Source organism: Gadus macrocephalus, chromosome 4, assembly GCF_031168955.1.
Source record: "Gadus macrocephalus chromosome 4, ASM3116895v1".
Taxonomy (NCBI): domain Eukaryota; kingdom Metazoa; phylum Chordata; class Actinopteri; order Gadiformes; family Gadidae; genus Gadus; species Gadus macrocephalus.
Genome location: NC_082385.1, coordinates 26925740 through 26948239, shown reverse-complemented (window position 1 = coordinate 26948239; position 22500 = coordinate 26925740). Strand labels below are relative to the sequence as shown.

The following is a 22500-nucleotide window of genomic DNA, read 5'->3' as shown; positions in this document are numbered from 1 at the left end:
CTCTCTCTCTCTCTCTCTCTCTCTCTCTCTCTCTCTCTCTGAATGTCACTCTGTCTCTGTCTGTCTCTCTCTCTCTCTCTCTCTCTCTGAACGTCTCTCACTCTCTTACTTTATCTCTATCCGTCAGGGTCACTCCGTCAGGGTGTTATATTGCTTTCTCTCTCTCTCTTCGTCCTGTATAGTCCTGCTTTGTCTCCTTCCATTTTCCTCTTCTCTTTTTGCCTCCTATTTTTCCATTCACACCTCTCGCTCTCTCTCTTTCTGAATGTCTCTCTCTCTGTTCCATTTTTAATGGTATTAAAAACATTAGCAGCTTGAGTAAACACACTTGACTCTCTCTGTCTGTCTGTCTCTGTCTTTTCTCATACTCTCGCTCTCTTTCTGTCTGTCTCTCTCTCTTACTGTATGCCCCTCTCTCTCTCTCTCTCTCTCTCTCTCTCTCTCTCTCTCTCTCTCTCTCACACTCTCTCGCTCTCTCCTTCTCACTCCCTGTCTCATCTTCTCTCTCTGTCTCTCTATCAAGTGTTGGGTGTGTGAGTGAGTCTCTCTGAGAGTTTGTAGCTCTGATGCATGCCTCCATTCTCAAGTCTACGTGACATTCTGTCAGTCTCTCAGTCTCTCTATCTCTCATGGTTTCTCTCTCACCCTTGAAGAAGCTTTCAAAAGGTTGGCATAAGGTCTTCATAAATAACCAAAATATAGAAATATATAAAATATAAATAATCCAAAGTTGATGTGGCATACACCCACAATGTAGTCACTCAATGTCTCTCTGCTGCTTATGGCAATAGGCATTCACACCCTCTCTCTTTCTCTCTCTCTCTCTCTCTCTCTCTCTCTCTCTCTCTCTCTCTCTCTCTCTCTCTCTCTCTCTCTCTCTCTCTCTCTCCTCTCTCTCTCTCTGTCTCACTCTATCTCTCTCTATTGTTTTTTGGGGGGTAGCATAATATTCCCCATCATGTGTGATGTAAAAACAGTTCTTTGACCCTTGCCCCTGACCCCTGACCCCTGACTCTCCTCAGGTTCCTGTTCATCCTGCTCGGCCCCCTGGGTAAAGGGCCGCAGTACCACGAGATCGGACGCTCCATCGCCACCCTGATGACAGATGAGGTGAGGATGATTCTGTGCCTTTCAGGGTAAAAGCACACCCAACCTTGAACCTGATACCGCGTGGTGTTTGGATTTCAAAATCCAAACGGCTGGAGAAGCACTTTTGCTCTTGTCTGGTACCCAAGGTTCACAGTAGGGCTGGGCGATTAATCGAATTTTGATCGCGATTACGATTTTAGCGTCAAACGATCAGAAAATTAACATAATCGAGTTATCCGATTTTTTGTTAATTATTTTTTTTATTTTTTTTATTTTTTTTTAATGATTTATAGAAAGGTCAGAACAGCTGGACACATATCTGTATATCATTTTAGATTGGAACATTTTATTTTTGACCATTTTGTGTATTTTTTAAGGCGTGATTTCAAAGTTCTCAGTTACAACGTTTTTTTTTGGGAGAGACATGGTGAATAAATACAACACGTTTTCAGACTCAAAGATAATCGTTTGAATAATCGTGATTTCAATATTGACCAAAATAATCGTGATTATGATTTTTCCCATAATCGAGCAGCCCTAGTTCACAGCAGGTCACAATACATCGCTGCTGAACCATATTAACAATTATAATACAGTTGTATAATGATGCTTTCTTGTTCCTAGTTTTAACTTTGTCAGTGTTTTGTTTTTCTAGGTGAAGCTCTTGTGTATATATATATATATATATATAGGCTGCAGCAAAATGGGTTTTAACATAATTCTAAATTGAATTCCTACAATATTAACAACGCATTTGTCAAGCAAAAAATACAAAGCTGCAACAAAAGCTCAAACTTGTTTTTGTCTGATGGGGGAGACTTTTATTTTGAAAGGTCACCTCTTGGCAAAAAATCACTAATAGCTCTAAGGGGGGACTTTTATCTTTCAAAGGCTCTCTTGGCCAGGTGTCCCATGACTGGCGTACCTGACATGGAGTACCAGTGGTTTAACGGCATCTCTTTGTGACATTCAGTGTTAGCTTCAACGGGGGACTTTTATTTTGAAACGTGACCTCCTGGCTGCCTTCAGTTTAAGCTTTAAATGCAGACTTTTATTTTGAAACGTGACCCCTTGGCAGCTTTCAATGTTAGCATTAATTTACAACATTTATTTTGAAACGTGACCTCTCGGCAGCCCTCAGTGTTAACCTTAAATGGGGACTTTTCTTTTGAAACAGGACCCCTTGGCAGCCTTCATTGTTAGGCTTAAATTGGGACTTTTATTTTGAAACAGGACCCCTTGGCAGCCTTCAGTGTTAGTTTTAACTGGGGACTTTTATTTTGAAATGTGACCCCTTGGCCACCTTCATTGTTAGCTTCAAGGGGGGACTTTAATTTTGAAATGTGACCCCTTTGGCAGCTTTCAGTGTTAGCTTTAAAAAGGGGACTTTTATTTTGAAACGTGACCTCTTTTTAGTCTTCAGTGTAAGCTTTAAATGGGTACTTTCATTTAAAAATGGGACCTCTTGGAATCCTTCAGTGTTAGTTTAAAATGGGGACATTTATTTAGAAACGTGACCCCTAGGCAGCCTTCAGTATTAGCCTTAAATGGGGATTTTTTTTTTAATGTGACTTCTTGGCAGCCTTCAGTGTAAGCTTTAAATGTGGGATTTTATATTTAAACATGAGCCCTGGGAAGCCTTCAATGTAAGCATTAAATTGGGACTTTTATTTTGAAACTTGACCTCTTGGCAGCCTTCATTGTTAGCCCTAAAGGGGGACTTTTATTTGAAACGTGACCTTTTCTCCAGGTGTTCCACGACGTGGCGTACAAGGCCAAGGACCGCACCGACCTGGTGGCTGGAATCGACGAGTTCCTGGACCAGGTGACGGTCCTGCCCCCCGGGGAGTGGGACCCCTCCATCAGGATAGAGCCCCCCAAGAACGTTCCCTCTCAGGTACCCATGGACGCACTTCAACTGGGTACCATGGAGGGCTTGTACGAAACAAGGCATCATGGGAGTCTGAGTTTGGTGAAACGCTGCCTTTTAGTACTCAAACTGGAAAGTCCTGAACAAACGTAAATGCACTGTAACCTAGGCTACTGAAATGAATGAATGAATGCATGAATTACAGAAATTTTGAATAAATTACGGTAGCAGTGAATATTTTTTATATCAATCAAATCTTTTGTTGTTGTTCTATTTGTATCAAATGATTGATTTCTTTAGTAAGTAGCCATGTCAAAAGATGGGTTTATTTTACCATACTTACCGGATCGCCATGCTAGACTTTTCTTATGAAGGTCACGTTTAGTGCCCACTAAATCATACCAATCACATCAAACCAGCTGTGTGTGACCATGTGTAACTGCCAGGTATGATTGACAGCCGTGTTCCCCACACAGGAAAAGCGGAAGGTCCCGCCCCTTCCCAACGGGCTGACGGACCTGGGGGAGCTTGAGGACGGTGAGGGGCACGGAGGACCTGAGCTCCAGCGCACCGGCAGGTAGGAGGGAGGAGGGGGAGAGAGAGACGGAGAGAGAGACAGAGAGAGAGACAGAGAGAGAGACAGAGAGAGAGAGAGAGAGAGAGAGAGAGAGAGAGAGAGAGAGAGAGAGAGAGAGAGAGAGACAGTGAGAGAGACAGAGACAGACAGACAGACAGACAGACAGACAGACAGACAGACAGACAGACAGACAGACAGACAGTGTGTGTCTGAGTGTGTGTGTATTTGTGTGTGTGTGTGTGTGTGTGTGTGTGTGTGTGTGTGTGTCTGTGTGTTTGTGTGAGAGAGAGAGATAGAGAGAGAGAGAGGGAGTAAGTGTGCTTGTGTTTGAGAGAGCGAAAGATAGCAGGAGAGGGAGAGTAAGTGTGTCTGTGCTTGTGTGTGAGAGAAGGTGAGAGAGTGATAGAGAGCGAGTAAGTGTGTCTGCGTGTCTGTGTGTGAGAGAGTGAGGACGAGATAGCAAGAGAGATTAAGTGTGTCTGTGTCTGTGTGTGAGGGAAACGAGAGAGGGGAATCCAGGACAGGGAACAGAGAAACGTGGTGTCAATCAAAATGAGACCCAGTGGTACCTTGACATCACCAAACGCGTCACAGTCTTGAACCTCTCAGTTAATTTCCCATTCCCAAGGGGCGTGACCGACGTCCGCAGACCAAAATACCTCTGGACGCCATTGGAGAGACCGACAACCAATCAGAACAATGAAACTTGTGACATGCAGTGAAACGTGCCGCCACGGCGCTCCCATAGGGTGCTCCCATAGGGCACTGCCATAGGCTCCTCCCATAGGGCTCTCCCATAGGCTCCTCCATAGGCTCCTCCCATAGGGCTCTACCATAGGCTCCTCCAATAGCCTCCTACCATAGGCTCTCCCATAGGGCTCTCACATAGGGCTCTCCATAGGGCTCTCCCATAGGGCTCTCCCATAGGGCTCTTCCATAGGGCTCTCCCATAGGGCTCTTCCATAGGGCTCTCCATAGGGCTCTCCCATAGGGCTCTCCCATAGGGCTCTCCCATAGGGCTCTTCCATAGGGCTCTTCCATAGGCTCTTCCATAGGGCTTTCCATAGGGCTCTCCCATAGGGCTGTCCATAAGGTGCTCCTCAGGTCTCTGGGAGGTGGTCCAAACCCTCTGCCAGAAAAAGCAAAATAAAGATGTTAAGATTCGTCTGGTTCCCAGGCTAACCCTGCGTCCTGATGGATCGTACATTTGTTTCCCTCATACACAACATTCCCACACAAACGTCCTCTCCCGACCTGCTCTTCACATTCACTTATCTTACAAATGAATATTCCAGTAAAAAGCACTCACACTTTTCCACTTCCTTCTCTTTCATCCTCATCTTCTAACCTCTTATCCGGGGACGGGATTGCGGTCGTGTTCTCTGTCATTAATTATTTAAACACCAGATGACGTTGATGTATGAGAGACCCAATACGCCCCGCCCCCCCAAATGAACCGCCAGTCAAACGTTCAGCCAAAACAGAGATGACGAAGGTTTATTATCTCACAGGACAAACACATTCAACACATGCCTATTAAAGCAATGTTAACTCACTAATTTAAATAATTGTTGTAGCCACAAATCCCATTGGTATATGATTGCTTATGATATATAGCCACTGGGGAGCTACTAGCTGCCATTAGCAGCTATCTCCTAACCCTACTCCACTAGCTGCTCGCTATGAATACAGGTAACAGCTACTAACTACCAGCTGCTCTACAGCAGCGCGCTACGAAGATAGCCGCTAGCTACGCAGCAGGTGTCATAACAGCGTAGTAAAAGATGCATGCTGGCTGAACGCTTTATGTCAAGTGAGACTGGCTAGGAGCCAGGGGCTAGTACTACCAACCCCCCCCCCCCCCCCCCCCCCCCCATCCTCTACAACACCCCCTACCTCTCAACCCCTCTCAGCCGTCCCCGGGAGGGGGCATCACTGCCTCGGCCTGACACCGTACGGTAGAAAGCACAGGCTGCTGCCGTTGCCATGGCACTGCCTCTGGCTATCGCTTCTGCGGTCCCTCGCGATGCAGCCCGCTGCAGTCTGAGTGGTCTCGCTTTCTCTCTCTGTGTTCCTCTGTCTGACTCTCTCTGTCTCTCTATCTGTCTCTCTCTGTCTCTGTCTCTCTCTCTCTCTCTCTCTCTGTTTCTCTGTCTGACTCTCTGTCTGACTCTCTCTGTTTCTCTTTCTCTCTCTCTCTCTCTCTCTCTCTCTCTCTCTCTCTCTCTCTCTCTCTCTCTCGGTTTCTCTGTCTGTCTCCCTCACTCACTCTGTTTCTCTGTCGGTCTCTGTCTCTGTCTCTCTAATCCCATCTCTCTCTCTCTCTCTCTCTCTCTCTCTCTCTCTCTCTCTCTCTCTCTCTCTCTCTCTCTCTCTCGCTCTCTCTCTCTCTCCCCCTCTCTCTCTCTTCTCTCGCTCTCTCTCCCTCAGGCTGAATGGTGTAATATAAATGATCGATGGATGAACACATGTGTCATGGTATGGAAGGATGGATGAATTTGTACACTCACACACACACAATCATCCACATGCACAATTTCCCAATTTCCCCACTGCGATCACGTGTACACTCACATCCCCTCCACACCAAGATGCACTTGCAATGCTGAGATTGCATCAAGTACAGAACAACCTTGACAGGCAACAACACCTATTACTAACCAATATAAACATCTAAGGAGCTAGCCATTACTGCGCTAATGTGTGTTCCACTCTATGTGTTTTTAAGCCTTTTTTTGAAAAGCCGACGCTTAACAGACAGCCAATAAGGATGTGAGGTCCAGACCTGGCCTGCAAGGATTGGATGATTAAAGTCCTCTCAAGTATTGTTACCAAAATGTTTAGGGGAGGAGCTGTTTTGGGTTCAGTACAGTTAGGTTAATGTGTCTAGAGATAGGGTTAGGTGGTTCTTTGCATACATGCCTTGAACCAGTCCTTTTACATCAATGACTTTTTTCACAAAAATGCTTATCCGTACGGCTTCATTCCATTAAATATGTTTTTTTATATTGAATCGTCCTTCAGAGTCAGGGTAAAGGTCACCGTAGGTCATGATCATGCTTTGGCTGTAAGAAGTGATGCACAGGGAAATTATCTGTAAAAAAAAAACTCCTGCCACTGAAACAGGGGTCCACCTCCCCTTTAAGAAAATCCCAGGGAGGTTTAAGATGCACAGACAACATATTTTTCATTTAACTTTAAGGGATTTTGCTGACACTTTTATCCGTAGCAACTTACAACCATTCATTCACACACCGACGGCGGAGGTCAACCACGCAGGGCGACAGCCAGCTCATCAGGAGCAGTTAGCGTGAGGCGTCTTTGCTCTGGGACACCTCGACACTCCGGGGTGTGTCTAGCAACCACTCCGGGGGTCGAACTAGCAACCTTCTGGTTACCAGTCAACCCGCTCTACCTCCTGAGCTACTATCGCTCCTATCACCAGCCCCCGGTGTCTTTGTCAGGTTCATGGGCGGCTTCCTCAACGACATCAAGCGCAAGGCGCCGCACTACCTGTCGGACTACACGGACGCCCTGAGCCTCCAGTGCCTGGCCTCCTTCCTCTTCCTCTACTGCGCCTGCATGTCGCCCGTCATCACCTTCGGCGGGCTGCTGGGCGAGGCCACCGAGGGCCGCGTGGTGAGTGACACCTCAACCCACTTGCTGTTTCGATTCTACGCACAGGGTTTGGAACCAAAATGGCCACCGGGTGAATGATGGTCGAGGGGTTTTGGCGGGAATGATAATGAAGACTTAAAAAAAATAGAATTTGATGGTAGACACTAAAAAATAAATAATAATAATTAATGTTTGGAAGTGGAAACATAATTGCACCCTGCAATTTCGCAGACTGTTATCGACAATATAATATGTTAATGATAACTCAAGAGGGAGCACTAATTCAGAACCAAATTGGTAGAAAATGGAAGACGAAAATATGTGTTTTTAAAATCATAATTATTTGAAAATGTTGTAGGTGTGTAGTGTGGCAGAGGAAATTTACCGTGAAATCTAGTCGTTTGGCGCTCCTGTAACATGTGTTATTTCTCATCAGTGTAGACCTATTTTATACCGTCTGTGGTGTAAGCACAACAGGATTATCTTTTACACACTCACACATGACGAATACAGCTTTTAGACTAAGTCTTTATTTACTGATTTATTGATGTTTTATTTATCTGGCTTTTTTAGTTTATTTGTTTGTTTACTTCCTTAGAAGTAAGCATGTTCCTTATCTTCTCTCTCTCTCCTTTCTCCCCCTCACTCTCCTTTCTCCCCCTCACTCTCCCTTCCTCTCTCTCTCTCTCTCCCCCTCACTCTCCTTTCTCTCTCTCTCTCTCTCTCTCTCTCTCTGTCTCTCTCTCTCTCTCTCTCTCTCTCTCTCTCTCTCTCTCTCTCTCTCTCTCTCTCTCTCTCTCCCCCCCCCCCCCCTCTATAGAGTGCCATAGAGTCTCTGTTTGGGGCGTCCATGACAGGAATAGCCTATTCTCTGTTCGCGGGCCAGCCGCTCACCATCCTGGGCAGCACCGGGCCCGTGCTGGTCTTTGAGAAGATCCTATTCAAGTTCTGCAAGTATGTCCTCCTCCACCTCCTAATCTTTATTTGCATTTCCAAAATAATAGCACGTATTCGCCTATCACAAGCTAAGAGGTGCTACTATTCTTTTAATAACCTGAGACTAGGTTGGTTCTTTCAAAATAAAAGCACCTCCTTGTAACTCACCTGGGAATGGCTTATTGTATTGTTATTAGGTGTTATTCGATCAAGGAAACATGCTAAGGCGAAACGCAGGCTTCGCCGACAGCAATGCTTCAGCCAGTTTTTATCTAGTTTGAAATGTCTGTTCCAGGCTGTACATTTTATTTGTTTTTGCCACTGTGTGTTGTGACTCACTATCCCGGGTTGCCAGATATGAAACAAAGTGGCACACAAACACAGCGTGCCGCAGCCATGAAAGGGAGCAGACGAACTGGATCAACTGAGATTTTACATAATTGTACTTGACCTAAAAAGCTAAAAATGACCAGAGCCCTGTTAAAACACGGGTTCATCTTGGAGTTGCCTTTGAAAGATGGAGACAGCTCAGAGCCCTGAAAGATTTCAAGATGGAGGCTGCATGAACTGGTATATAACATGCAAATACACGTAGCTCTCGCCTCATCGTGTGCTCATGAGCAGTCAGGGTCCTCAACTTGGCATGAACTTTGAGTCTGGGGAGAAGCGGCCGGAGACAACTCTCTCCAATATTGTGATTTGAATGCAGCCCCCATTTTAAAATGTTACATATCGTACCTTTTGAAATATTAGCCCTTTTCATATTTTTAAGAGAAATCTATTATCTAAACATCGTGGTTTTGTTTTCATCTGTGTGAATGCATGTGTGTGTGTGTGTGTGTGTGTGTGTGTATGTGCTTTTGTGTGTGTATGCTTGCGTGTGTGTGTGTGCTTGTGTCTGTGTGTGTGTGTTTGTGTGTGTATATGCTTGTGTGTGTGTGTTTATGTGTGTGTGTGTGTGTGTGTGTGTGTGTGTGTGTGTGTGTGTGTGTGTGTGTGTGCCTGTGTGCGTGTGTGTCCTACCAGGGAGTACGGGCTGTCCTACCTGTCCCTGCGGGCCTGCATCGGGCTGTGGACGTCCTTCCTGTGTCTGCTGCTGGTGGCCACCGACGCCAGCTCCCTGGTGTGCTACATCACGCGCTTCACCGAGGAGGCCTTCGCCTCGCTCATCTGCATCATCTTCATCTACGAGGCCCTGGAGAAGCTGCTGCACCTGGGCCACCACTACCCCATCAACAAGAACAACAACCTGCAGATGCTCACGCAGTACTCGTGAGTACCGCGAATCTAACGCACCTCTAACTGGGTATTCACCGCTCACAAAGGGCTCGTAATCGGTGCCACTTCCCTCCTCCCACAAATGACTTGCAAGTAAGACGAATCAAACGCACCTCTCCCTCGTGACTATATCTGACGCAATTTTAACTTGGTACTCGTAAGCACCGTCTAAACTCCTCCCACGCATTACTTGTGCAAACTGACCTCTCACTGGGTACTTGTATGCAGCGCCGCTTAACTCCTCACACGGATGGAAATGCAAGTACAATGAATAAAACACACCTCCCACCAGTGACATCACTATATCGAACTCACTTTTAACTCGGTACTCGTAAGCACACAGGACTTGCAAATACAATGAATCAAACGCACCTCCCACCCAGGGCTAGTGAGTGACTATATCTAGCGCACCCAGCGCACCTCCCACGCGTTACGCCTATGCGCCGCCGCTTAACTCCTCCGACAAAGGACTTGTAAGTACTACTAATCAAACGCACCTCCCAGCCAGGATTAGTGAGTGACTATAACGAACACACGTCCCACTTTGTATTTGCACATGCGGCATTTGAACCCCTCCCGCGAGTACTGGCGGGAGACCACTTATAATTAGCCTTAAAACAGCTCTCCCATGAAGGACTTGTAAGGACCATTACAGTAACAAACCGCCCACGCAGTACCTTTACCCTTTGTACAGGCCTGTTGGCCTACGATGGGTTGTTGTTGTGATGTCACCAATTGTGCGCATCCTCAAGTCTGTAGTCAGTGTTAGAAGTTGAACGATAGAAAAGGTTTTTGCCCTTTACACATGGGTCGATACCTTATAATATTCCTTGCCAAATATTGAAAAATTAAAGGGTTAAAAATGGACTCTGAAAATGTGATGGTGAACTGAACTGTCTATCCCCTGAGCGGGCGGGGGGGGGGCGTGGGCTTTGGGTCATCCCCTAATGGACGCTGCTCCGTGTGGACCCATAATCCAACGCCAAAGCGTAGCGCCAAAAGTGCTGTATTTAGTTTTTTAAGCCGGTCGTGAGAGCGGGACAGATTCTGCGCTGTGTCTAATGTGATGGCCACACCGTGGTGTGATTAAAACCTGGGCGGGCCGCACTTTTTTTTTGTTATTGTATCATTTTCAGTTTGGTGAATTTCCCATGGGTAGATGTTGTTCTATTTTTACTACAGATGAGAAAGATGGCGACGTGTTTAAAGTACAAATAATGCACACACAATACAGCCACACACACACACACACACGCACAACACACGTATACGCACACACCCACACAAACACAGGCACACACAAACACACACACACGCACAACACAAGTGCACGCACACACAATCACATGAACACAAACACACACGCACACACACACACACACACACACACACACACACACACACACACACACACACACACACACACACACACACACACACACACACACACACACACACACACACACACATAGCTGGGGACATGACTCATTTGAGTGTATGGCCCCCTAGGTGTGCATGTGTGGAGCCCAGGGACCCCAGCAACGCCACCCTCCTGTCCTGGGAGGACAGGAACATCACAGCCTCCCAGGTCAACTGGACCATGCTGGAGGTCGACGTAAGGACTCCGCCCCATTTCCTGTTTCTCCTTATAAGGCTCTGGCGTGTACGGTGTGTTGTGTATCGTAATGACGATGGCGTCATCAAAAAGCCTCTTTAAAGCCTCTGATGAATGAGGCAATGTATTGTCAACATAAATTCTGTGGTGTAGTTGGGTGTCATGTTCTGTTCTATACGTTACTAGGAAGGGATGATCAGGTGTTTAAAAGAGTAGGCCCCACCAAAACATATAGTACGTACGTACTCTGAGAGGGCCTGTTTGACAGAGTTACTTCCTTAAAGAGTTATTAGGGATTGCACACATATATATATATATATACATATACATATATATATATATTTATAGACTACCACCCTCAATGTGCTAAACATGGATTATTTCCAAATTATATTTCCAAAACATCGCGAACAATGGCGGTGACCGTAAACATCAAATCATACCCCGAAACAATTTTTGTTTTGTTTTGTTTGCTTTACGTCCAATGACTTCCCCTCAACCCCCACCCCGGCCCTCTTGTGCAGGAGTGCAACCTGTTCCACGGGGACTTTGTGGGGTCGGCGTGCGGCCCCCACGGGCCCTACATCCCCGACGTGCTGTTCTGGTGTGTGGTGCTGTTCTTCTCCACCGTCCTCATGTCCGCCTTCCTCAAGGAGTTCAAGACCAGCCGCTACTTCCCCACCAAGGTGAGGCCTGCCCGCGCACGCACATACACACATGCACGCACACACATAAATGTAGACAAGCATGCACACGCATGATCACACGCACACACACACACACACACACACACACACACACACACACACACACACACACACACACACACACACACACACACACACACACACACACACACACGCACACACACACACACGTGCACAGTGATACACCTATCCCACACACACACACGCAAAGGAATATTCAAACAGACACACACCATACAAAGAGAAACACACCGGCAGAGATAAACACACCCGAACATTTACAATCCCACATCAGTTCAAATGTAAAAGAAAATCAACGATCATGTATTATAGATGCGTTGCGGCACTGATCCCCAGACGCATTAATTCCTCCGCAAAAGGCACCTAATTACCCTGGCGCGCCACGCACGTGACACGCCAGAGTGCATTATCTCAAACACAGCGTGCAGTAAAGTGAAGTGAAGCCAGCTACTGCTAGCTGGGTTGCGGAAAAGGAATCGCTGAACGGAAACTAGTCCTCTGCAAGCACTGCGATAGGATGGTCTCGACGTCACTGGGAAACGTTTGAGGGATAGCCAACGCAATAGAACAAACGCACGAAGAGAGAGGCAGAGTCGGGCAGACATGGAGAAAGCAACAGCCCTGGAGGAAAACAACCGCCATTTATACAGACGCTCTGACCATATAACGCCCGAGCTCAACGGGCTCTGCTTGGCAGCGTGACCTCATCGCTGTGGTCGTTCCTTATCGCAAAGGTCAGGATGTGAATCTCCGCTCTCCGCTGCAAGAAAATGTTAGAATCCTGGTCCTAAGGTTCGAGAAAGAGCTTCTGGTTTTATTGGAACTATTATTTTTGTGAAAAGGGATTTGTCAATTTATTGACAATACATTTTTTTGATGCAGTGGTAAAAGCACTTGAGGCTCAATAAAAACGATTAAGAACCCAATCAGCCTTTTAACTCTACTTTATGAATACATTTTGATTATGCAACACATAATAGTATTGCATATATATATAAAATACACAAACACATATAAACACACACACACACGCACAAGCACACGCGCACACACACACACACACACACACACACACACACACACACACACACACACACACACACACACACACACACACACACACACACACACACACACACGGTGGCTTTGTGTGTGAGTACACATAAAAACATGGCCACACACCCACTGACACACACAATAGTGTTGATCTCCTGTAGTGCTGCGGGGAGATTGTGTCGTGTTGCATTGTACTAACTTTCCGCTGGCTAAGTGCACTTTACTTGTGTGGCTGATGTAGGCCTACTGTCACCCCATGTACTTTAGTCTGCAAGGACATATATATATACATTTATATTTATGTTAGTATCAATTATTTATTGATCCATCTCTTCCCGTGTCGAGGATTGGCTTGTAAATGGGTCAGAGCCGAAAGCTTTGATTAATGACATGAACCGCATGCCAAATCAACTGAGAGGTTTTAAAATTCCCTTTATGTGCATTGTTGGTAGGCCTAATCATTTCCCCCTGGAACACTGATTGTTTAAGTGTGATTGTGTGGATAAAGTGGGACTTCACATCCCACGCACTGTGCTTTGGGATACTCTCAATCTGCATAATGTATCCAAGCCGTTCCAAAGTCGTGTTTACAACACTGGCCAGATTGCACGCTTATCTCCGTCTCTGTCTCATATCTGTCTTTATATCTGAGCGTCTTTAATTCCAGACGAGCCAAACTGATTAGTTTGGTCAATCACCGAATGAGTTATTTAATCTAATTCAACCGCTCCCCGCCAAATATGGTCTTCTTGTCACTCTTTGTTTACACTTGAGGTTATTTTGGAACAAATGGCGCCATCTACTGGTTGTGTTTATGGCGAACAGCAGACGACGCTGCAGTCTGTTTTGTGTCGTGTCTACTCAGTCTGCTTGTACGAGTTATCATTGAGAGGACACGTTTTGTTTGAGATGCGCTGTAAGCTACCGCCCCCTGCTGGCCTGCAAATAACTCACGATCTCTAACTCCTTTGTGTGCATTAATAACATGAGTATTCAGACTTTCAGGTGACATAAAAAACTATTGAAGAAATTCTCAGTCTATTTCAGTTTCCATCATGTATGAAATGTAGGTCACCGCAACTGTTGGCTGAAGCGTTTGGGTTTCTCCTCCGAAAGGTGCGTGCGATCATCAGCGACTTTGCGGTGTTCATCACCATCCTGACCATGGTGCTGGTGGACTACGGCCTGGGCATCCCCTCGCCCAAGCTACAGGTGCCCAGCAAGTTCAAAGTAAGTCCCTCCCTTCTCTTTTATAACCCGCCATTTTCTGCGACCACAGCAATCACTTTTGACTAAGGTAAATGTGTAAATGATTGAGCGAATATCTGATGAAGTATTTTTTTTATCCCAACAATTCACTGACAAAAGTTACTGATGAAAGATTTTATTCACTTTGTTGAACCAATTTTTTTTCTTTTTTAATAAATGCTTTACATAAACACATCAATAAAAAAATGTATTTAAAAAGAAAGAAAGAAATATTACTTAACCCACAAACCCAGACCACAGTGTGGTCCTATCAGGATAGTTAAATCCTAGACCCGTTGGGACACCACTGGCTGACCAACCCCCAAAACGTGTCCCACCCCCCCCCCCCCAGCCCACCAGGGACGACCGGGGCTGGCTCATCAACCCGGTGGGGCCAAACCCCTGGTGGACCACCATCATCACGGTCATCCCCGCGCTGCTCTGCACCATCCTCATCTTCATGGACCAGCAGATCACCGCCGTCATCATCAACCGCAAGGAGCACAAGCTCAAGGTAGGAGGACTCAGCTCCTAGATGTTACCGTGAATAATGAGAGCAGTCAACCTCCGTCGCAGGTAGCCCACTGGGGAGGCAATGATGATGAGAGATGTGTGGACGTGTGGTTGTTACTCAATGAGCAGACTTTTTCTTATCGTTCAGGTCTGGGCTAGGCGTAACCTGGGGCCCCTCCCCCCCCCCGAGTTCTGTCCCGTGCAGAAAGGCTGCGTCTAAAACCTGGTTCCCCCCCGACCTCCCTGTGTCTTGACCCACACATAAAGGCTGTGTCTATAAACTGGTTCCCCCTGTGAGGCTGTGTCTATAACCTGCCCCCCCCCCCCCCAAATACATAAAGGCTATGGCTACAACCTGCTTTCCCCTGTGTCATCAGCCTGTGTCTATAACCTGGTTTCCCCGGTGTCATAAGGCTGTGTCTATAACCTGGTTCCACTGTTTAAAAAGGCTGTGTCTATAACCTGGTTCTCCCCGTTTCATAATGCTGAGTCTATAACCTGTTTCGCCTTGTGTCATAAGGCTGTGTCTATCACCTGGTTCTCCCCGTTTCATAATGCTGAGTCTATAACCTGTTTCGCCTTGTGTCATAAGGCTGTGTCTATCACCTGGTTCTCCCCGTTTCATAATGCTGAGTCTATAACCTGTTTCGCCTTGTGTCATAAGGCTGTGTCTATCACCTGGTTACCCTATGTCATAATGTCCCCCCCTCCCTCCCTGTGTTCCCTTCCCGCAGAAAGGCTGTGGCTACCACCTGGACCTGTTTGTGGTGGGCGTAATGCTGGGCGTGTGCTCTGTGATGGGCCTGCCGTGGTTCGTGGCGGCCACCGTGCTCTCCATCTCCCACGTCAACAGCCTGAAGCTGGAGTCCGAGTGCTCCGCGCCCGGCGAGCAGCCCAAGTTTCTGGGCATCCGCGAGCAGCGCTTCACCGGACTCATGATCTTTGTGCTCATGGGCTGCTCCGTGTTCATGACCTCCGTGCTCAAGGTGGGTCCAGGAGAGGGAGGGGGAGGGGGGGGGGCGTGGAGGGGTCAAGGGGCGGCAGAAACGTGTTCGCAGAATCGCGTACATGTCGACGTCATTGTCGGGGCGGGCATGTGGCAGCAGGAGGTTGAGCAGGTTGGCTGGTAGCTGGAAGGTTGCTAGTTCGATCCTCGGCTCCACTTAGCGGAGTGTCCGTGTGTAAACATCTAAAGCGATGTGTATATTCTCAAGTCGAATGAAATACTTGCGGTTTTGAATATATCTGCCAGTACACACAAGGTGACAAAGAGAGAAACACATATGTTTTGAAGACACATTTCATATTCATGCCCAGTATCTCACAATAACAAAACACACCCACACACTCACGCAAATGCTGTTGTTGCGAGATCCTTTTTAACTCAATTTCAGCCAATCAAAAAATTAATTATGTAATTACTATATAATTACACATTATATTTCATTTTTACAACTTGGCTAAATGGAAACACTACTAAACAAGATGCTGTTTAACGTGTATCTCATTGGTTCATTGGCTGATTGGTTAATTAGTTTGCTAATTGAACTCTGTGTGCGTCTCCAGTTCATCCCCATGCCTGTGCTGTATGGAGTGTTCCTGTACATGGGGGCTTCCTCTCTCAGGGGCATACAGGTGAGTTCACACAGCCCTCTCACTGATTATCAAAGGGGAAACTTCCTGTTTCAAAGTAAGAGTCCTTTCCTCAATATCGTGGGTTTGCCAAACTAATTAAAACAAAATCAAGGGGTTTGTGGCATATTTTCGCTAAAGTTAAAGTTGGAATAACTCAAGTAGAATAAAAGTTATTCTAAATTATATTTTAAACTACAGAAAAATGCTAACGTCTAGGAAAGCTTAAAACTCAAATGTTACATGAAAATAAAAACCTCGCTCTCTCTCTCTTACTCTCTCTCTCTCTGTCTCTCTCTGTCTCTCTCGCTCTCGTAGTTCTTCGACCGCCTCAAGCTGTTCAGCATGCCCGCTAAGCATCAGCCCGACTTCATCTACCTCCGCCACGTGCCCTTGAGGAAGGTGCACCTCTTCACCATCATCCAGCTCACCTGTCTCGCCCTGCTGTGGATCATCAAGACCTCCCGGGCCGCCATTGTCTTCCCCATGATGGTACAAGCCACGCAGACATACTTCAAAATGAGAGTCCCCAGGAGTCACAAAACTGTTTGAGCTACTTAAAGACGACGACCATGAAATAACAAGATCCTGGCTTCTGGGGTCCGCCTAACGTAATGTGACAGAATCATTCATTCATTCATTACTGGGGACGTATTACGAAAACAACACCTTTCCTGGGATTTGGGGTGTTGTTTTTGGGTCTTTGGTACTCCCACACGCATACAAACTTTGAAAAAGTCCATACATTATTTTTTGAGTGAGAAATGCGTTTCTGAAGTAACCCGCCTACAGTTACCAAACGAGCGAGTCCGTTTCGACGCCCCCTCCTACGTAGGAAGCGGGAACAGTTTAATATTACCTCCCACTTCCCCACTCCACTCCAATCAGAGACTAGCTAAGATTTTGTGGACCAGCGGACGAGCAGCTCTGGCGGGGGGAACTCGGCGGCAGCTCAGCTCCGGGAGTACAATCCCTTTCTCTGCCAGACTGCCGCCGAATTCCCCCCGCCGGAGCTGGCAACGAAGCTTCGGCGGGAGTCCGCAGGAGGAGACATGGAGGAGAATGGGATTGCACTCCCGGAGCTGAGCTCCCGGACTTCCGCCGAGCTAATCCCGCAGTCCGGCAGCTCCGGCGATGTACTCCAGGAGCTGAACTGCCGCCGGAGCCATCGGCTCCTCCGGCGGGTGTACTCGGGGAGCTGAACTGCCGTCGAAGCTACCCGGCTGCTCCGGCGGGTGTACTCCAGGAGCTGAACTGCCGCCAAAGCTGGCAGGTCCGGCGGGGGGAGCTTGGTGGCAGTCCGGCAGCTCAGCTCCCGGAGTACAATCCCTTTCTCCTCCATGTCGCGGTCCATGGACTTCAGAGAGTCAAGGCCAAAGTTCCTTTCCCCCAATTCTTCTCAACCATGGCCGAGATATCCCCCACAACGAGTTTTTACTTGTTGTGGAAGTACCAGAGACCTAAGACGCAGTCTTTATGATTCATAATATCATCCGAGGCGCACATAGCTTTTGGCCGTGATATTGGATATAATATTATATATATACCCATATATAATATTATTATTATTATATTACATTATATTGTATAGATATAGAGCTCCTGGAGTCCGCAAATGGCAACAATCCCTTCTCCTCCATCCCGTGGTTCAGTCTGACAGCTCATTGGTCAATGGGCAGCAGCTCATTTGCATTAAAGCTACTGACACCATAGTGGTAGGGAATAGTGGTAGGCAAAGTCCTTTAAGACTTTAGGCAGGTGTGGCTGGGATCACTCAAAGCAATCAATCGATATTGGAGACGCTACCCAAAGATATTAAAAATCACCTGTTTATTTTTGTCAAGGGTTACCAGTTTTGCTTTGCACAAATTAAAAAATGTGTTCTAATTAAAGCATATTATACTACGATCACAATACTAATATCCTGTGTAATTCCCCTCACCTCCAGGTGTTGGCTCTGGTGTTCATCCGGAAGCTGTTGGACTTCATCTTCACCAAGCGCGAGCTGAGCTGGCTGGACGACCTCATGCCCGAGTGGAAGAAGAAGAAGCTGGAGGATGCGGAGGAAGAGGTAGCAGCCCGGGGGTTCGATTCCCTGAGAGCTTAAATCGCCAAGAATATCAACGGTGTAGCCCCGACCAGCTCCTGGAGTAATTCATGAAGTGATGTGTTGCAAAGCTTTTGCCACGCACATTGAATGAGTCACTCAAAAAACATTTTTAGAAAATGTCCAATATGATGCTATTGAAATTCACACTTTTTATTACACTATTCAGAATAGTTGAATTAAATGATCACATAGCCTTTAATGTCTATTTAGAGCTACCTCAGACGATCAGGGCTAAACACTTGCTTACGTAATGCAACGTTTCAACAGCAAACAGGATGATGTAGCTGTTAGCTAACAGGACCATAATAGCAATGGTGTAAGAAGCTATTTGGGGATTGTTGTATTTATGTTTGGTAGAGAGGGCCATTTTAGTATTATGTCGATATCATAGATGATACAGTAGATTCTGTTGGCGCTGGGCATTCCATCCGACCAACCTGTATTTATCAAGTGTTGACCACCCTGAAACATTGAGAGGGTAGGCATGAGTATTATGCGGTGGAGGAAATTAAGGAAATTAGGGAAATTAAGGAGAAGGTAAAAAAGAAGAAGGAAAATAAATGAGAGCTTCACTGGAGGTATTGTATGAGCGGTTTGCAAGGGCGACTTTTAATCAAAGCTGCTTGGATCCTCAACCTGTGACTTCTACCTCAGTCCATAATGACCTCTTAAACTAGCGAGCTTTATAAAGTGAATACTATGCAGTGTCCTTTTCGGTGGGTCCCAATGTAGGCATTCAAGGCAGCTCTGAACTGTGCTTACACCATGACTCATTTGTTCTCTGCAGGAGGAGCACAGCATTATAGTGGAGGAGGAAGGCAACATCCAGTTACCCCTCGAGGGTCACTATAAGTGAGTCGTTTGCATTGCTGAACGCTTTGTGCTTTTTCACTGTCATTGTAGAATCCCTGGTGGAAAAGCTTTAGAGAATGCAGGCTTTTTTTGGTTGTTGCGGACTTGGAATGCATCTCTATGCCCTGCTTTTTGTGAAAGCCTTTACCTTGCTTTCTTGGCATTAAAGTTGGAATGCATTTACATCTATTTATGTATTATTTGTCATGCATATACTGTAGCTAAATTTAGTTTTTTTTCCTTCTGCCTATCTTTCTTTCTTTCTTTCTTTCTTTCTTTCTTTCTTTCTTTCTTTCTTTCTTTCTTTCTTTCTTTCTTTCTTTCTTTCTTTCTTTCTTTCTTTCTTTCTTTCTTTCTTTCTTTCTTTCTTTCTTTCTGTGTGCTGTAAAGGAGTGATACTGGCATCGATCCTGCTACAGTAAACATCACTGATGAGATGTCTAAAGGCTCCTTTGGAAATGTGTGGAAGAGCGTGAACCCAGAAACCGCCAAGCAGGAGCCCAGTGCTAAGAGGTTAGCTCCTTTTATTTAGCACATGTCAATTAGTTTAACCTGGCACTGAGAGATTAGGTAAGTTTATTTAGCCCTAGTATTTTAGCCAGTTTTGCATAGCGCTAAGGCGTTAGCTCCTTTTAACTAGCTGAAAAAGGTTAGCCATTTTTTTGGATTTTACTAGTGATAAAATCGTATCTGGTTTTAACTAGTGCTATGATTTTTGTTCATTTTAATTAAAACCAATGCGTAGTAGTTGTTGCTTCTGATAAACGAGATTAGCTCCTATTAATAAGCACAAAAATAAGCACAATTTGTTACTTGTGCTAACTTCCTTCAATGGCGGTACGGTTCAAATTTGACTCTTGAAACTAAACCACTTTTTCCAGATCGTCTCGGAAAATAGTGAAAGATTTAAATAGACCCAAACATTAGGATACATAAACGTCCCCCCTCCTTGCCTTGCAGACTTCATACACCAACAACTTGATTTTCGTCGGGTAAATATAACCTGGTTCGGTTAGAGAACCACAACATACCTAGCTTGTATGTTGTAAGGTAGTTCGTCCTCCCTGTATGCAGTGGATAATTGCCTGCCTGCCTTTCTCATTCCATTCCCAACCCTGTAGCTCCCCCTCTTAACCTTACAGAAGCTGAAATCCCAAAGGTAAGTTGTCAGTTTCAATGGACATTTCCTTGGCATGCCGTCCGTTGAACTAACACTACTTTCGGTTGTGTTTTGTTCTAATTTTGCATGCGCTAAAAAGTGAACTGATCCGGATCTCTGTAATGAGGCTTGCCCGGGGTTTGTAACTGCTCCCCAGGTTGCTAACCGCCTCTGGTGTTAAATATTAGATATTTTTTAAGTAGTAAAAGAAAAACTATTGAATAATAGTATATCATAAAAAAGTTTAGCTCTTAGTTCAGGTAGTTTAGAAAATACAACTCAATGGCTTTTTCTCCCCAAACAGCATTCCTGCTATCGTCACCACTTTTTCAGTATTTTTGTATTAACCACAATTGAGAGCACAAGAAATAATAACAAAAACTGTATCTCCTACTATGAAGGATCTTTGTTTTGCATGACAAATGACCTGCACTTACAGCGGGCGTATCACTGCACTGTGTGAAGAACGCGGAACGTGTCGTGATCGCTATATGCATGGATGGTTCCAGTGCATCTTCTAGCATCGCTGCCTGCTTTCTTTGCATGATTCCTGCCCGGTTTGATTTAACATTGGATTAGACTTGGATGTATTAAGAAGGATGGATAGAGTGTATGCTGTCTGTAGACAACCTAGCTGTATGCTTCCTTGAGCAGGATGCCCTAACCCATGGGTTTTCAAAGTGCGAGAGAGTGAGACCCCCCTCAGAGAACAAATAAAGAGCTGCACTGTTTATTTTACACACCAAATCTTTGTGTTTTTAAAGATCGTTTTCTTTACACATACTAAACATATTATTTATAAATGTTAAACATCTTTGTCATTTTTAAAGATATTTCAAAATATATATATTCTCACGTCACGCCCCCCCCCCCCCCCCCCCCCCTGATGAACTCTGGTGCTTCCTAGGGGCAGCGCACCTCACAGTTTGAAAACCCCTGCCGTAACCATACCTGCTCTCCGGTTATCTACACTCCACTGTAATACACTTTGGATTAAAGTGTTTGCTTGATAAATTCAGTTATTGATAACTTATTGGTTTGTTTTCAGCATTCAGAGTGGTGTGGAGAAGAAGCCCAAGCGAAGGAGACACGACAAGAGTTTGGACCGGGAGACGAGTTTGTGATGACTGGGGGCTGCCAATCAGGAAGAAGTGATTTTAAGTAAACAAAGCTGTGCCACACTCTGACCATCTTTGTACTGTGCTGCACTGTGTTTTTTTGTCACGTAAGTCTGTGTGCAACTTGTGTAAGAAAAAAAAAAAAAAAAACGAAAACTAACAAATAATAAAACAGCAACAATGTGTTAGTGTCAATGGGCTGCACCAATGGGAACAAATTTTGATTATTTTCTATGTATATCAAAAATGTGGGTGATACCAGCAACACAAGCAGGGTCCAATTCTGACGACATTACATGACCAAAAGGGCCAAGTCAAGTAAACAATTTTTAAAAAGATTATTTTACTTTATAGCTCATTTGTATTTTGTATGTTTTTATATTTTTTCAGACGCAACCTCACGTTTAAAAAAAGCCTGCCAGGGTAATCCTCTATTTTGTGGAATTCCTGTGTAAAATGTAATTTTACTGCTATTTGATGGTGCACCTCATGATAGAGTTAGGCAAATCGTAATTGCGTATGTAGGGGCCAATATTATCCCACGTCACTGGTATCTAATACAAGTGGCTATATAGAAAAACTAGTAATTTTTTGAAAGCATTAAATATAGATTTTATATATTCTGTATATCTTAATGTTCTTTTGTGACATAGAAAGCTCACTAGTCTATGTCATTTAATTATCTTTAAAAACTGTCTTCATTGTCTTTATTTTTATCAGTGTATAGCACTTACCCTGTTATATATCTCTACGGCCAAGAAAGGACACATTTATAGAAAAAAAATCCGGGCAGGTGAGGGCCAGCGTCAAAAAAGATTTAAAAAAAAACTAAACATTATCAAAAACTAGCATGGCGGCTGAGCTACAGGAACTTGTTGTGCTATTAGCTTAGTTAAGCTTTTTGCATTCCTGTCAGGTTTGCCCAAACGTATGGGTCACTGTGTTCAGTTACATGATATACTGTATGTTTATATGTATGTATATATATATTTACATTTGTCACCCGCAGGTTTTTGATTTATGATTCCTGTCCATACGCGTCAACCATTGACATGCTTCCACTGTTGCTAGTGCAGAAGCTAATCCTTTAAGTGTGTTACC

At 45.2% G+C, this 22500-nt stretch overlaps 1 protein-coding gene across 1 annotated transcript in view; it reads left to right on the top strand.

Moving 5' to 3' along the window:
• LOC132456458 (sodium-driven chloride bicarbonate exchanger-like) overlaps positions 1–22500 on the top strand; it is a 48963-nt gene that overhangs the window by 25974 nt on the left and 489 nt on the right. Inside the window, 17 exon segments of the mRNA XM_060050814.1 lie at positions 1023–1110; positions 2840–2986; positions 3436–3536; positions 7001–7175; positions 7975–8108; positions 9117–9362; positions 10878–10983; positions 11508–11669; positions 13884–13997; positions 14368–14529; positions 15263–15514; positions 16095–16163; positions 16479–16652; positions 18109–18231; positions 19058–19122; positions 19513–19635; positions 21330–22500. The exon segment at positions 21330–22500 is cut by the window's right edge and continues 489 nt beyond it. Coding sequence (XP_059906797.1) covers positions 1023–1110; positions 2840–2986; positions 3436–3536; positions 7001–7175; positions 7975–8108; positions 9117–9362; positions 10878–10983; positions 11508–11669; positions 13884–13997; positions 14368–14529; positions 15263–15514; positions 16095–16163; positions 16479–16652; positions 18109–18231; positions 19058–19122; positions 19513–19635; positions 21330–21405 — 2317 coding nt within the window. The 3' untranslated portion in view covers positions 21406–22500.